This window comes from Xyrauchen texanus, chromosome 33 (genome assembly GCF_025860055.1).
Source record: "Xyrauchen texanus isolate HMW12.3.18 chromosome 33, RBS_HiC_50CHRs, whole genome shotgun sequence".
NCBI classification, from domain to species: Eukaryota; Metazoa; Chordata; class Actinopteri; order Cypriniformes; family Catostomidae; genus Xyrauchen; species Xyrauchen texanus.
Window position 1 is genome coordinate 19,634,941 of NC_068308.1, and position 16,166 is coordinate 19,651,106.

General features: G+C 38.3%; 1 protein-coding gene across 7 annotated transcripts in view; it reads left to right on the forward strand.

Annotated features, from left to right (window-relative positions):
- The window catches only part of LOC127626613 (histone acetyltransferase p300-like), a 43,261-nt gene that overhangs the window by 11,729 nt on the left and 15,366 nt on the right, over positions 1-16,166 (forward strand). For 2 of the 7 annotated variants that reach the window (XM_052102525.1, XM_052102528.1), the window contains exons 6-24: positions 422-628; positions 754-856; positions 1,018-1,143; positions 1,336-1,453; positions 4,142-4,325; positions 4,481-4,555; positions 4,888-4,973; positions 5,089-5,241; positions 5,493-5,924; positions 6,777-7,001; positions 7,121-7,292; positions 7,446-7,567; positions 7,857-8,096; positions 9,797-9,885; positions 10,919-10,999; positions 11,330-11,386; positions 12,398-12,475; positions 12,562-12,629; positions 12,743-12,893. In XM_052102525.1, coding sequence (XP_051958485.1) covers positions 422-628; positions 754-856; positions 1,018-1,143; positions 1,336-1,453; positions 4,142-4,325; positions 4,481-4,555; positions 4,888-4,973; positions 5,089-5,241; positions 5,493-5,924; positions 6,777-7,001; positions 7,121-7,292; positions 7,446-7,567; positions 7,857-8,096; positions 9,797-9,885; positions 10,919-10,999; positions 11,330-11,386; positions 12,398-12,475; positions 12,562-12,629; positions 12,743-12,893 — 2,767 coding nt within the window. The remainder of the gene's footprint in view (positions 1-421; positions 629-753; positions 857-1,017; positions 1,144-1,335; positions 1,454-4,141; positions 4,326-4,480; positions 4,556-4,887; positions 4,974-5,088; positions 5,242-5,492; positions 5,925-6,776; positions 7,002-7,120; positions 7,293-7,445; positions 7,568-7,856; positions 8,097-9,796; positions 9,886-10,918; positions 11,000-11,329; positions 11,387-12,397; positions 12,476-12,561; positions 12,630-12,742; positions 12,894-16,166) is intronic. The other 5 variants (XM_052102527.1, XM_052102532.1, XM_052102529.1 and 2 more) reach the window with 3 other exon arrangements.

A 16,166-nucleotide genomic window follows, 5' to 3' on the forward strand; every position in this document is an offset into this window, starting at 1 on the left:
CGGTTTAGTATTTCTCTGTCATGTAAAACAGTGTTAGCGATGTTACTTATAACATTCTTTCTCAGCCATGGAACTTTTTTCTGATGTCCCCCAAAAAATATATATTTAAGTAATTCAATTCATATCATAAATGTTTAACAACTAGTCGAGTAATAGCTTAAACTAACAACTACTAGTTGACTAGGAAAATCTTTGGTCGGAAGCAGCCCTACCTGAAACATACAATTAATATTTACAATCGCAATTATTTGTTTGACAATCAGCCAAATTACAGAATAGTGACAGCTCAATCCCCAATGTAGCAATGTTGTACATAAAAAATATTCCTGTTATTACTACTATTCCAGTTTCCTGTTCTGTTGAAACGGACACTAATTTTGGTTGACTTCTTCTTTATCTCTTCACAACTTCATCTCCTCAGCTCTCTTGAGCTCTGCTAGTGTGGGGTTAAGTACTGCTTTGGGGAATGTGACAGGTGGCCCACCCAGTGCCCCCAATCTCAACACCCCAGGACAGATAGACCCCAGCTCCATCGAGAGGGCTTATGCGGCCCTGGGCCTCACATACCAGGGAAATCAGGCAACCCCTCAGTCTGTCCAACAAACACCACGGGCACTGAACACTATAGGTAATGTCAAAGAGGGCAACTATTTTGATGAAACTGTCTTCAATAATTATAGGCAATATTCAGCTTCTCTATCAGACATGGAAAGTTTTGCATTGGATGCCATTTCTCATGACCTTTTTTAACAGGAGGGAATCCCTTGGGTGTAAATGGGTCAGTGGGTGGTCAGTCTCAGAATCAGTCTACCCTTCTCCAGGATACAATGCTGCACCTGAACATGAGCTCACCAGGGTAGGCAAACCATTAGTTACATCTCATGCAACTAGTCACTATTCTTTCTTGAGTATGTCTTTAAATCACACTAATCCACTGCAGTATGGTTTAGTCAGTTTGGAAAAGTTAATGTACAAATAAAAGGCCCTCACTTTTCTCCTTCAATCCTCCGTACCCAGTCTGATGAATAACAGCAATGCTGTGGGGTCTATGCCTGTGGCCAATCCAGCTGCCAGTGCTGGCATGAGGAAAGGCTGGCATGAGGACATCACTCAGGATCTACGCAACCACCTGGTGCACAAACTGTAAGTCCAACCCTGCTCTGTGAAAGTGTTAAGTGAAATTATTCCCTCATTTTATTGAAGTACTTTGTTATAATCACCAAACAAAGCTCCAGTTTATTTGATAGTGAATCTCAAGGAAGAATACACTCAATTGGGTTTAACACCAGTTAATTTATCATTTCCATTCGCCTTGCTGTTGCCTTCTCTCTTCAGAGTCCAGGCTATTTTCCCGACTCCAGACCCAGCTGCACTGAAGGATCGACGCATGGAGAATCTAGTGGCTTATGCACGTAAAGTGGAGGGGGACATGTATGAGTCTGCTAACAGCAGGGTGAGGATACTTTCCTGTCCATCAAATATTTGCCGTCTAAAATTAGACACAAGTTTATAATTCTATTTAGTAGGATTTTCAATATTAACATAATATCTTGTGCGATGTAAATCTAGATGATGACAATAACAACACAGTTAACGCATTCAATTTAACATTATCAAATTTTCATTCTGTTCTGTGATATTTCTAAAGAACTTTTCAAGAGCAACAGAACGTTCAGTACGTAAACACATATACACTATTGTGCTCTTGTTTATCAGTAAAGGGAAAAATACCTTTTTAACAGCTAAGTTATTTACTAATCAAATCCAGCTTTTAGAGAAACATAATATCTGTGTCGAGTATAAGGCACTAATGCAAAAACCTACATCTGTCTGTTGCCTGTATAATGTAATAGTATATATGCAAAGATATTTTATTAGGAGTGTAGTCCAATAAAATATCGATTTTATGATGCATTTCGATGCACTTCATTTGAACGATCTCAATGGTGATTCTTAAATCCTAAGAACGATCTTGTACCGTTTACTACAATGAGAGGGAATCACTAGATTTTGCAACCAAATTTCACACAGTGTGACTAAAATGTGTATATTTGGCAACTGGCTGGTAAATGTTAAAATTTTTCTCACCAGTAATTGTGTAGTATAGTGGTGGAATATTCAGCAGAGATATCATTTCGCTGCTTGTTGAGAGTAAAAGTTGTTCTGTGTAATGCATGTCCAAAGATGAGATCCATGCACAGGGGTGGACAGGGACTAAAAAGTGGCCCTGGACTTTCTGGCCTGCAACACACCCCACCATAACATACCGGCTCATTGATTTCATTTTCCAGCTCAATTTCAAATTTGTGTTGGAAAAGAACATTTCTTTTGATTGCTACTCATGACAATGGGCCTCACAGTGCAAAAATTGTCATAACTTTACAAAGTATAAAACAACTGTAAATGTGATGAGTGGATTTTTTTAGAGAAAGCACTAAAATAAGCACTTTATAGCTCAGACAAATAGTATTTGAAAAAACATTTTCCCAACAAACAGATGTTAGGTAAAAATGTACGTGAAAATACAAGGGAAAGTGTGTATTTTAGGTGTTTTGACAAGTCAGCATTTCTTCAAACGCATTTAAAAAAAAAATCTTAATCACCTTTCAACTTTTTCAAGAAATGCAAATTAACTATTGTCTTAGTTGATGTGATGTTGTGGAAACAACAAGAATAATAATAATATATTATATATGTATGGAATCGTATTGCATTTACTTGAGAAAAAAAAATCTACTCTGTTTTTCTGAATTATCGAGTTAATTATCTCAGAATTACGAGATAATTTTTCATGGAAAAAAGTTTTTGCTCTGTTTTTCTGAATTAACGACTTAATTATCTCAGAATTACGAGATAATTTTTCATGGAAAAAAAAGTTCTTGCTCTGTTTTTCTGAATTAACGAGTTAATTATCTCAGAATTATGAGATCATTTTTCATTAAAAAAATATTTTGTTCTGTTTTTCTGAATTAATGAGATCCCTCAAAATCCTGCCAGGAGCTCTATTTTAGCTGGATGCTCATGAATTTATAGAGATATATTTTAAACTTGGCCTTCAATACAAAGACATTACTGTCTATGACATTTGTAATACTGTCATGGCTGAGACACGCTTTGATCTTCCAAAGGACACTAATCAAGCAATAGACTTGTACTTGCATTTAACACGAGAACTACCGGAAGTCTATAACTACTAGAATGGCCATAGTGGTCATTCTGACCGTTCATACTAGACTGTACCAAATGTCATGTCATATTTACATTCAAAACTTCTATTGAGGTTTTAGAATGAAGCTTCTAATGTCTGTCGTCATATTTTATGGCGTCATCACCCTAAAAATGTATTGAATAAAATACAATAATATGGATCAAATGGAGCGCCAAGTGAACGCAGATAGTCTTACATAATATGATCTTTTTTTGTAATATATAATAGTGCTAGACTATACACATACATAGGCCTATATATATTATAGCTGCTAGACTGCCCCGGAAGGTGCGTGCCTCGCTTTGTGTACAGCAAGTTTTTTCACTGGAATCAAAATCCATGAATAAATGAATCTGTTATATTAATAATAAACACCAGGACACAAAATTTTATCGACAACCACAGAACTTGCTATTGTAGCTAATTTTTTGTAACTAAAAAATTTTGAATATCGTGGAAACGTTTTTTTAAAAGCCATTGGTGTGTGAATGTGAGTGTGGATGGGTGATTGGGACACAGTGTAAAGCGCTTTGGTAACCTCTAAGGTTAATAATAAAGTGCTATATAAGTGCAGACCATTTACCATTTACCAAAAGAATTTATAAAACAGAAATGTCGACCTTCTTAGGTCTAAGTATGTTAATTTATGCACTCAATACTTGGTCTGGGCTCATTATAACTGAAATATACCCATATGAATCGATATCGAACTGAATTAGAATAAAATTGAGAGCATGTGAATTGAATCAATTCAGATCTGGAAATCTGCATCAATGCCCATCCCTATTATCCAAACTAATTGCCAAACCCATTTTGTATTCTATCTTTTACCTTAGAAAGGAATAGAATGTGTGATCTTGAAAAATTATTAATTCTTATGAATTATTTTAATTGATTGACAGCCCTGTAAATATTTTTACTTCCTGCTTTCAGGCAGAGTATTACCACCTGCTGGCAGAGAAGATCTATAAGATACAGAAGGAACTGGAAGAGAAGCGAAGGACACGGTTACAGAAGCAGGGTATGATGCCCACTCAGCCCGGTATGCCCCCCACTGGCCTACAGCAAGGGCCAACTGGGATAGGCCAGCCAGGGCCACCCACAGGACTGCCACCTAGTGAGTAGACATCCTTGAAAGTTAGCATGACTGAAGATGGCTTGTTAAAAATATAGGAGCTTAGGCTTAGTTACATTTAATTGGACTGTATTGACTTGCAATATGGTAATGGTAACACTGCCTGTTTACTTCTCTCTTTGTACCTCCAACTGAAGGTCCTCTCTCGGATCCTTTAATGCTGCAGCCTTCTGGACCGAACCAGATGATGAACAGGATGCAGAATGCTGCTGGTTTGTATATCTCATTCAGAGTGTTAAATGCCTTCTGTCACCCTTATGGAAGACTGTAAAAATTACATGTATACAGTGGGGTCTGAAAGAAAGCTGACCTTTTAAGTAAAGAAGTTAACATGGCCAATGTCACACGTTTTCTTACATTTGATGAGTAACCTAGAAAAGCTGCTAAATCTTAAATATTTCTTCTTTGTTTCATGTTATAGTTTTAAAATCCCAAAACTTTGTTTTCAGTGATTTCACATCCCAGATTATCAATCTGGCTTCAGACATTTGGACACCTCTTTATATGTAAACTCACTCCTATAATCCTTATCTGTGCATTGTAGGGATGAATCCATTTAACCATATGGGAATGCAGTCCATGGGCCAGAGATCTACACCACCTCTTCCACTTGGCTCACCTCTTAACCAGGTAATTTCTGTGACTGGGAAGTCATATCTTCATAGTTTTCTGTTGTATTACAGTGCAATTGTTCTGGGGAGATTGTTTCTGAGATTTGGCAATGTTTTTTTTAATGCTATTTCAGACGAGCATGGGCACTGGGAGGATGCCACAACCGAATGTTGCACAGATGCGAAATCAGTACATGCCAAAAGGACAGTTTCCAGGTTCAGGTCCTGTTGTTGGTGCTGTGCCTGTTGACATGCAACTTCCAGGAAATGAGAGTGGTACCACTCAAGTAAGAAACTCACCTAGGAATAAAGTTGTTCTCTGGATTGTATTGCTTTGAATTCACAAGAGACTTATTTGTCCATATCAGCCATATTCTTAATGTACCATGAAAACCATTTGATTTAATTGGGGAACCATTACTATACAAACTTGCATGCGGACACATATACCTATCCGTTATATTTTTGCAATACAAAGGATCCTGGTCTTTGTCCTTGCCTATTCATTGATTGTCCTGTGTGTTCTTTAATGTGCCAGCAGGGGCAAATGCCTATGTCATCTCTGCCAGTTGGCAGTCCATTAGCCCAGCCTGGGTCTGCCGGAGGGGCAGGCAGCGGGTCCTCGGTTGGCTCTCTGGGTCCCAACAGCATGGTTGGGGTCCCTCCGTCATCCACCCAATCACAGTCCATCAGCCTCCAGCACTGCCCGCCTGTTCGCCAGAATTCTCCTTCCCCAGCACGTAGCCGCACACCCACACCACACCTCACGCCACCTTCAGGCCTGTCCGGTTCTCAGACGCCCCAGCCACACACCCCTGGCCTACCCCAGTTAGCCATGACCGGCAGTCAGCAGCAGGTACCTCCGTCCGCCACTTCTGACAATGCCATGCAGTCATTAGGAGGATCTCCTTCCTCAGTGCCTCATTGCGGGCTTTCAACGCCAAATGCCAGCCAGCATCCACGTACTCCTGTGAGTATTAGCTCTCAATGTATAACAAAAATCATGGTGCCATTTCAACTGTAAAGATTATTTTTTTTCTGTTCAGATTAATCTAAAGCTATTATTTTCAGCTATTTTTGCAAATCAGAAACCAAGATTTAAAGTATAGTTCATCCAAAAAGGAAAATTCTCTCATCATGTATTCACCCTCATGCCATCCCAGATGTGTATGACTTTCTTTCTGCTGCAGAACAAAAAGATTTTTAGAAGAATATCTCTGCTCTGTAGCTCCATACAATGCAAATGAATGGTGACCACACCACCTTTCAATTAACTAATTGTGAAAACTGTCAATTCTAGCAGTCCATGAAGTTAATTAAGGAACACAGTTCTCAGCCTGTTTTGGATGTGTAGTCAACAAAGAATGTAGCATGCAGGTGATCCACGAAAAATAAGCATTTTAATGAAAATTATATTCATTAAAATTAATAGATTTTACAATATCAAGGGAAATAATCATCAATTATGATTTTTATCATAAATGTGCAGCCTCATCAGTGTTGGCAAGCTAGAAGATGTTTACTTGATTTAAATCATCAGAATTCGGCACAACAATGTTCAATACATCACAGAAATCCAATGTTTATGTTTGCAAGGCATAAAAACGTGAATGTATAAGGTTTAGTGATGCAGCACTGGCCCATTAAGACAAGTGATAGTTCCGTCATTTGGTCTTAAACACTTTCACATTTTCCCCAGGACGGCAGGCCATTTGAGTCCTACATTTTCACTGAAATACTCTGAGCATTATTTAGGCAAATTCTCTAGTAGATATATCTACTCCGTTCACCCTTTATGAATAGACTTTTCTTCTCCCTTAAGTTGTCTCATAAGGGCTCTCTGCCAGTGGACGGCCAGGCTGCTACACCTGCTTCCGTCAGCAGTGCAGATGCCTCATTTCAGCAGGGCCCGTCAGACTCCACAGCCACCCTGGAGCTCAAGGAGGAGGTCAAACAGAAAGAAGAGGAAGAGGAGGAGGAAGAAGAAAGTATGGTGGGAGGACGAACTGGAAAGCAGGAAGACATTAAAACTGAAGAAAAACCTGAGGTAAGCAGTTCAAATTGTATTTTCAGTAAAGAGTAAAGGTTTTAAGAATGGTGTGTTGATTATCGATTATCCAACATCAGAATCAAGTTTTATATGATTATTTGTTTTTGGCCTCTCAGATAAAGAAAGAGGAGCCTTATAGTGATGACTGTAAAGGTGGTCCAATGGAGATATCATCTACAGAATCTGGGAAGGACAAAAAGCCAGAGCTAAAGACTGAGCCTAAAGAAGAGGATTCAGGGTCCACAGTTACCCACAACTCACCTTCTGGAGTTCCTAACAAAAAGAAAAGTATGGTCAATGAAAATAATTTTGTGAGCACCACAATTTGGGAACAACTTGATTTAATGTGAATGGATTAAATATTCACAGTTGCATGTTTCTAGCACAGGTTTTATTAACTGAATTGTTGTAGTAACACTGTATATGTTTCTCACTTTTCAGCAGTTTTTAAACCAGAGGAGCTGAGGCAGGCCCTGATGCCCACACTGGAGTCTCTTTACCGCCAGGACCCAGAGTCTCTGCCTTTCCGCCAGCCTGTGGACCCTTCACTACTGGGAATACCAGTACGTTTGCAGTCTGTTGCATTATCTCCTTGATATAGCCCTGTTTGAGGTTGAACGTATATTATCAATTACTCATCAAAAGTGTATAAAATTGGAAATGTGTATTGTTGGGAGGGATCTGTTGTGGGATATCAAATAATTTTTAAATACCTGAAAAAAATGGCTAGTAAATCATATTTCATTATATCAGCAGTCCATTTTTATTTATGTGGATGCTCATTCCCACTGTGACTTACTAAACTGGTGGTATGACCTGATATTAAACCTTTTCACTTTTGTCTACTCACAGGACTATTTTGACATTGTGAAGAATCCAATGGACCTGTCTACAATCAAACGTAAGCTTGACACGGGTCAGTACCAAGAGCCATGGCAGTATGTGGATGACATCTGGCTCATGTTCAACAATGCCTGGCTCTACAACCGCAAGACATCACGAGTCTACAAGTACTGCTCCAAACTAGCGGAGGTGTTTGAGCAAGAGATTGACCCGGTCATGCAAAGCCTCGGCTACTGTTGTGGGAGAAAGGTATAGCAGAGAGTGCAAACATTACATTGTCTACTCCAAGAGGTTCTATTTTGGTGCCTGTTTTGTAAGCTCAACCGTCTGGCTAATGCAGTAATAATTTCAATGGTGTAGATTATAGGGATGGGTCATGATAGTCGCTGAGTTGTCCAACAACCGACTAGTCAATTACGTCCACAGCTATGTCCAAGTTAATCCAGAAAAATTTGAAAACTGTTTTTTCATTTTCGAAACGCTCTCCATCCACATTGCCGTTTCCAAGCATTTTCCTAAAGTTGCTTGTCCACACTGAAACTAATAAAAAAATTTGCCATGCCATGTATGGTCTGAAATATAATTATCCTCATGTGTCGTTGATGGACAGCAATTTTGAATAAACCTCCATTTGCTTTTGAAGGAATTCAATGCGAAGGATGTACAAAGTAACATTTATCTTTAACAACGATATCAAAGTGAATAGCAAAACACAGCTGCTACAAAATGGGCTACCATCTTTATTGTTTTGGGTTGAATGGATCACATGACTGTCATATTATTTTCAGATATCTCTATTTCCCCTGTCCACACAACAAAGCTAAGATGGCATTTTCACATTTATCTACTTGGTAGAGCGTTTCGTTTATCTGTCAAAAACACTGTTACATGACTCCAGCCAGGTCTCCTAAGCAACCAAATTGGCCCAGTTGCTAGGGAGGGTAGAGTCACATGATGACGCGATTTGATCTGCGATTTTGATGGTAATGTTTTCCACATGTTCTACTTTAAAAAGGCTGCTGGGGTTTTCACATTTGAACCCTCTTTAAAAGAACCAAACTGAGACCTTTTTTCAGTTCAACCACAATCAAATAAATATTTAAACAGTGAAACAAAGTCTTCTTCATATTCAAATGTTACCATCCACCATGTACAGGTTTTTGTCCATTTTGTTGTGATTGGTCTACCGTTTAGTGTACTGTTTGAGGGCGGGTCAAAGCTGTTCGCGAGCAGCCAATGAAGACAAGAGGCAGGTTTTTAGTAACCAAATTACATGGGTTAGTACAGGAAGTAAGTCTGGAATTACTAATGACTAATTTCAGGTGTTCAGAATCGTTTCTTTTGGGAGTCAATATCTCCATTTGTCATACACTTTGATTTTTGAAACTTTGCAGAATTTTTTACATTCACAAACAGCTATATAACACACTACAGGAAAGGTAAACAAAGTGTTTTTGAAACACTTACTCATTCTTTATTATATATTATATAAAAACTGTGTTATTTAGCATCTTCAAAGTTGTCACCCTTTGCCTAGAATTTGCAGAAATGTACTCTTGACATTTTCTCAACTTCTTGAGGTATCACCCTGGGATGCTTTTTTTAAGGATTTCCCATCTATGTTGGGCACTTATAGTCTGCTTTTCTTTATTATTTGGTCCAAGTCTTAAATTAAAATTTTTTTTTAATATATTATAAAATTTTAGATTTATAATGAAATAAATTAATATGTTGGCACAATAATTTTTTTGTCTACACAACTAATTTCAAGCATTTAAGCATATGCCTTCAGATCAAAAGATTTTTAAGATAATGTGAAACATTTCAGTCAAGTGTTTCAAAACATTTGACCAGTAGTGTATTTGTCATATGTGTTTTGCTCTTTGGAAGTATCTTTGATTTGTTTTCACCAGCGTAACACTGGCTAAAATTTTTGTTCTCTCTCACAGCTTGAGTTCTCCCCCCAAACTCTGTGCTGCTATGGGAAGCAACTGTGCACTATACCACGAGATGCTGCTTACTTTAGTTATCAGAACAGGTGAGGAACTTAAGCCCGGGGTCAATATAATGAACATAAATGGAAATATAATCTGAATGACCCACATGAAAGAAAACAAAGATAATTTTTTAGAAAAGCATGTGAAATAACTTGAATGTCTTTCCACCTAGCCACATAAAGGGAACTGACAGTTTGCTTGTCTTGATATGCCACATTTTCCACCAATCAGTCCTTACCCATTGTAATATCCTATGTATGTGAAACACTCCGGCATTTTAAAGTGTTGTCCTTTTCTTGTAGATGTAAATATTCCAAAAGCGTACATGCATTTTTTTACATTCTAAAAAGGGGTAAGGCATCTTTTTGCCCCCTCTGGAGTCCAGTAATAAAGTGAAAGAATGTCTTCATTGTAAATTGAACTGTTCCACCAAAATAATTTTTTTATTTTCATGATTCAACCACTTTCTATGTACATAAATGATTTTCAGCCATTTAATTTGTCTTTAAAAACATATTTCTTAACAATTCAATTCTTTCAAAAGGACACCTTTAAAATGCCTATGTCTGCTTCGACATTTTGGCTGCATTTTGTTATTCATGTTTAATGTGCTCATGTGTCCATAAGTCCCACTCCCCCCTCCCTGCAATTGATTCTGCTCCTGTTTGCTGTAATGGTTTTTCTCATTGTATGTTTAAATGCTAATCTGTGCTTTGCTTTGGCTTTCTGTTTGTCTCTGTTGTTTTCTCCCACCTTTATCCATTCATTTCATGTCTTGTCTAATGTTTTTATGTTGGCCTTTCTTCTTCCCTGTACTTTGATGTTTGTTGTGTCCTCTGTCGCTTGCTTTCATCTGACCAATCATCTGCACCTAAACCCCTCCCTGCTCAAAAATCCTGCTTCATGATTGGCTCCTCTGGCGATGACCCTGTCCTGCGCTTCCCATTTGGCCTGCCTACCCTGCCCTGCTTTGTCCTGCACTGATTGATGGCTACCTCCTCGTTGCCTCTCTGTGAATGGCTGTGATGTTGGCACATGGTGTAGTTCACCAAAATATGGGCTTCTTGCTGACAGGTACCACTTCTGCGAGAAGTGTTTCAATGAGATCCAGGGTGATAGTGTGTCCTTGGGAGATGACCCATCCCAACCTCAGACGTATGTGACTCCTCTTTCACAATATTTTTAATCAGTGTTCTATTAAAGCTTGATTTTATTTTTGTCTTCTCTCTTCAGCTGTTCTAGAACGTTTATTTTAAAGTTAGATTTTTTTTAATAATGTTGGGTAAAGTGTTGTTTTAAGGGCAGCACAACAATAAATCATTTAACTTAAGCAAAGGATTTTTCCTTATGGATTTTACAGAATATCTTATTGAATGCTTTCATGAACCGTTGTCCTATGAAATTGAGCCCTTCAGAATTGCATCACAATGCATTGGATGTCATGCATCTTGATTTAATAGTGCAACAATTTGCATATATTTCTAGATCAATCAACAAGGATCAGTTTGAGAAGAAGAAAAATGACACACTCGACCCTGAGCTGTAAGTTCACATATCTTCATCCCTAATTCTTGTTTTGTGCTCTGGGTCAAATCTGCTTCTTTTCTAGTAATATAACAATTTTACAATAATCTTCCCTTGTAGGGGTGGGCGATATGACCAAAATCTTATCACAATAATGATATATATCACTATATAGTAAATTTGTTTGGAAAATCAATTGAACATTTTTAATATATTAAATTAAACCATTTGTACTGCATATTTCTGGATAATGCAGTAAGAGAATGAAATACTTCCTCTTTTCTCATTATTTGAAACTTGATAATAGTACAAGTAAAAAAAAAAGAAAATGCATATGTAAAACAAATAAATACTAATTCCAACGAAAATGAACACTTGCAGAACATCCAAAATTATGTAAACACTTGCAGATAATAAATATTAAATAAATATAAACTCTTGCAAAAAAATTATATCCAAAGCGACTTACAAAATAAGGAAACTTTCTCAGCAGGCTGTGGAGTGCATATTTTGCAAAATCTCTGTTGATTGACTCTTTATATCGTTGCCACGATATATATTTAATTAATATCACACGAGCAAGAGTGCAATATGGCCCTACATCAGCACTGCTGTGATTCGGCTGTAGGTAATCACAGCAGTGCTGATGTAGGGCCATTGTGCTGTTTCTACCATGTCACTGGATAAACAAGGATAGACGGATGGATGTGTATGAGAGGGAGAGTGAGAGAGAGAGTGAGGGTGTGTAGTAAAAAGTAAAAAAAATAAATATTATTTCTGCCAAAACCCCAATATGGACAAACACAGCTGATACTGGGCTTTTGAAACTGCTTCAAGATGCCCTTCTCCTCCCAAAGGGTATATATATAAAATGTCATATCACCCAGCTCTAATTCCTTTGTTTGCACTGTTAAAAGTCTTTTTTTTTTGGGCTGTACTCAAAAATAATTTATATAGTAAGTGTTATGTAAAGTAGAGGTAGTCTGTTTGCCAAGCATGGTTCTGAGGAGTAATTTTTTCCCCCTCTAGATTTGTGGAATGTATAGATTGTGGTCGTAAGATGCATCAGATCTGTGTTTTGCACAATGACACTATCTGGCCATCAGGGTGAGTTTCCTGAAATTTAATCCAATAGTCAGATAATTGTGGTTTGAGAAGGTATTTCTAATCTCGCCTTGGTTTCCTTATTTTAGCTTTGTGTGTGATGGTTGCCTAAAGAAGTCCAACAAGACCCGGAAAGAGAATAAATATGCTGCTAAAAGTAAGTTGTCACATTTAAAAAATTGTGTCAAATGTGAAATCTGTGCTCTTTTTATTTTCACACTGATATTTTAATTTGTAATGACATTAAACAAATATTTTTGGGACTTTCAGGGCTTCCACATACCAAACTAAGCAACTTCTTGGAAGGACGTGTTAATGACTTTCTGAAGCGACAGAATCACCCAGAGGCTGGTGAAGTCTTTATTCGTGTTGTTCATGTCTCGGACAAAGTGGTGGAAGTTAAACCAGGCATGAAGTCCAGGTGAGACATCATGGACTAAGACCAGACACTCACATTAATTTGATATACACTGCCTGGCCCAAAAAAAAAAAAAAAAGAGTTGCATACTCTATTTCGTTGGACCGCCTTTAGCTTTGATTACGATGCACATTTGTCATGGCATTGTTTCGACAACCTTAAGCAATATCACAACATTTATTTCTGTCCAGAGTTGTAATCATTTTTAGCCAAGATCTTGTATTGATGACGGGAGAGTCGAACCACTCCATAAAGTCTTCTCCAGCACATCCCAAAGACTTTCAATGGGGTTAAGGTCAGGACTTTGTAGTGGCCAATTTATGTGTGAAAATTATTCCTCATGCTCCCTGAACCACCCTTTCACAATCTGATTCAGATGGATCTTGGCATTGTCGTCCTAGAATAGCTTGATTGTACATGACGTCACGTCACTGCGTTGCTGTGGTGCGAATAGCAGATGGAGGGAAGGAAGTGATTTTCTACATGGGAAGCAATATCACAAACTCAAAATGCCTATGTTTTGCATTGTTTACGATTGCTCAAATCGCTCAAACTGTGAAACCATAAGGAGCTTTTATCGTGTACCAAAAGTTGTTGTTCATAAGGGAGAAAAACGCTAAGTTAATACAACTTAGGTGGTTATATTTATGTAAGGTTAGCTGTTTCCAAACTTTGTAAGGTTAAATTAATTGTTTTTTCTATTCTTTGTTTGAGTTTGTACCCCTGTAACTGGAAAAAATACCTAACATTAGCAAAGATAAGTCTCTGCAGGTGAATGTAAATAACTTACCTGCCATGCAATTGCAATGAGCTGCAAAGACTTCTCCATCTCGTTTCGCGATGATCCATATCTTTAGTGGTGTTTCGGCGGACCTTTTGAGGGTGGTTAACCTAATTACATAAATGACATCGAGAGGCGCAGCAGTGTTTAATGTTTGTTGACAGGCCAAAAAAAATGCCACTAACCCTGGCGAAGACCAAACGACAGTCATTGTGGAGCAACTTGGTACCCAGGTCGTTGACCACTAACAAAAAAGTTGTTTGCCTCCATACTTTTGTATGCTTTCATTTGTTTTCTGGAGAAGGATGACTGGAGGACAATGTAGTTGCTTATATCTACTGCCTCGATGGCAGGCAAGTATTTTAATTCAGTTGAAAAATCGCTACTCTTCATAACATAAGGATCACGTCCAACATATGTTGTGATTTTTCTGTTTATACCTTTTGATTGTAATGGCGTCTAAACTAGTACAGTATGAACTTTCCTCCATCTCATCCATTCTGCTTTTTACTTCCTGCCCTCCATCTGAGTTTTGCACGTCATCAGAATCGCGTGACTGCAAACAAGCTATACGCCGTGCCTTCAGGGAAGAAAAAACCCATTGATGGGATAACCTAGTCATTCAGTACATTCAGGTAGTCAGCAGACCACATAACGTTGCTGAGCCTAGACCTGACCAATGGCGTGCCCATCACTTTGGAATGGGGTAAATCTGTATGCATCAGATCACATTACCTTTTTCCATTACTCCACAGTCCAATCTTTATGCTATCTAGGATATTGAAGTTGTTTTTTCTTGTGTTGGCTTTCTTGTGGCCACACAGCTGTTTAGTCCCACTCCTGTGAGATCTCGTCACATTGTGCATGTGGAAACGCTCTTACTTTCACTATTAAACATAGCCGTGATGCTAACTCGTACTGTTGATTTAATTTTATAATTTTTATTAACAGTTTTTATTGATTCCATCCACAAGACAGACAAACACAACATAAAATACGGAATCAATTATATACATTAAACCCCTCCCCCGAACCCCCCACCCGACACAAACACGCACTACAGTTAGAACAAAACAAAAATACTTGAGCCAGCACTAAAGAAAACATGTCCACCCCATATCTTCCCAAATTTTTCAGCAAGGATTCTTGAAGAAACACGATATAATTTTTCTTAGGTTTAAGGAAAGAAGTAACCTTCCTTCTTTTTATGAGGTGCCCCAATCCGTTCACATTCCACGTGAAGAGATACAAGCCACTCATAATAACATTTGACATTTTGACAAATTAGAAAAAATAGATTGTGTCAAAAATAGAATTATAAAGACCTCTTTCCAACATTAGTGCAACAATCAAACCCCGAAATTCCCCCAGAACAAAATAAAATACAAATGTGCGCATAAACCCTGCTCACGACATTGCCAACCACCGTCCATCCCTCTAAACTCAAACAGTCCATGTATGCCTACGAGAGCCCCCATGACATCTTTGCTGTCGGATTGTTGAAGTCTGGTGCTTCTACACAAATTTTGTGAGACAGAATTACACAACAGATAATATTCTATAAAACAAACTCCAGCCAATAGGCAGAATAAAGCACACAAAATGTTTAGATTCATCCACATAACTGTCCCGAAGGTGTGTTATTCCACAAAACAAACTCCAGCCACTAGTCGGAACCAAGATAAAAAGAAACAAAGAAGGCGCCTAGTTTCCTCGGACGGTCAAGTGAATGTTCAGGGAGTCAAGTCCACTCGGCTGCATCAAGATCATCACACAATTGGGGCTTTTCCACTGCACGGTACAACTCTACTTGACTCTGCTCGCTTTTTTGGGGGGTTTTCCACTGTAGGTAGTACATGATACTTTTTTTAGTACCACCTTGGTCGAGATTCCAAGCGAGCCGAGCCAATACTAAACGTGACGTCAAAATCCTGCAGATCACTGATTGGTCAGGGAGAATCGTCACTACCAGTGTCACTGGATTTCCGACACACAACATTAACCCTTCTAGTTTTAAAGTTAGCAACAATCAACCAATTTAACTGTTACACTTGTGTAAAATCACCACGCAACAACTGCTTTATTCAGCACAATGAGCTAGTAGTTAACAGCTAGCGGTTGTGTTATTGTTTTGGTCAGTTTGTGTTGTTTAAGATGATATCACGGCAGTAGAGGTGGCGCAGCTAAGATGATTATCCTATAATCCCACCCACGTTGAGGGGCACTAAACTGCAGTAGAAATGGAAGCTCAGAAAATTAAAGCGAGTAGAGTTGAGGCGAGTTGAACCGTAACGTGCAGTGGAAAATTGCCAAATGACTTACTCATTCCATTGACTTTATGAAGGATATCGCTTGCTGTGGGCATGTAAATATTTTGCGGCCATTCTTACTATCTATTCTCAATTTGGCCGAGAACATGAGTGCAAAAGTGACCTTACGTTGATGTAAGAGTTTCTTACATTCCTTGAATCGATCAAGTTTGTCTCTTGTAGAAT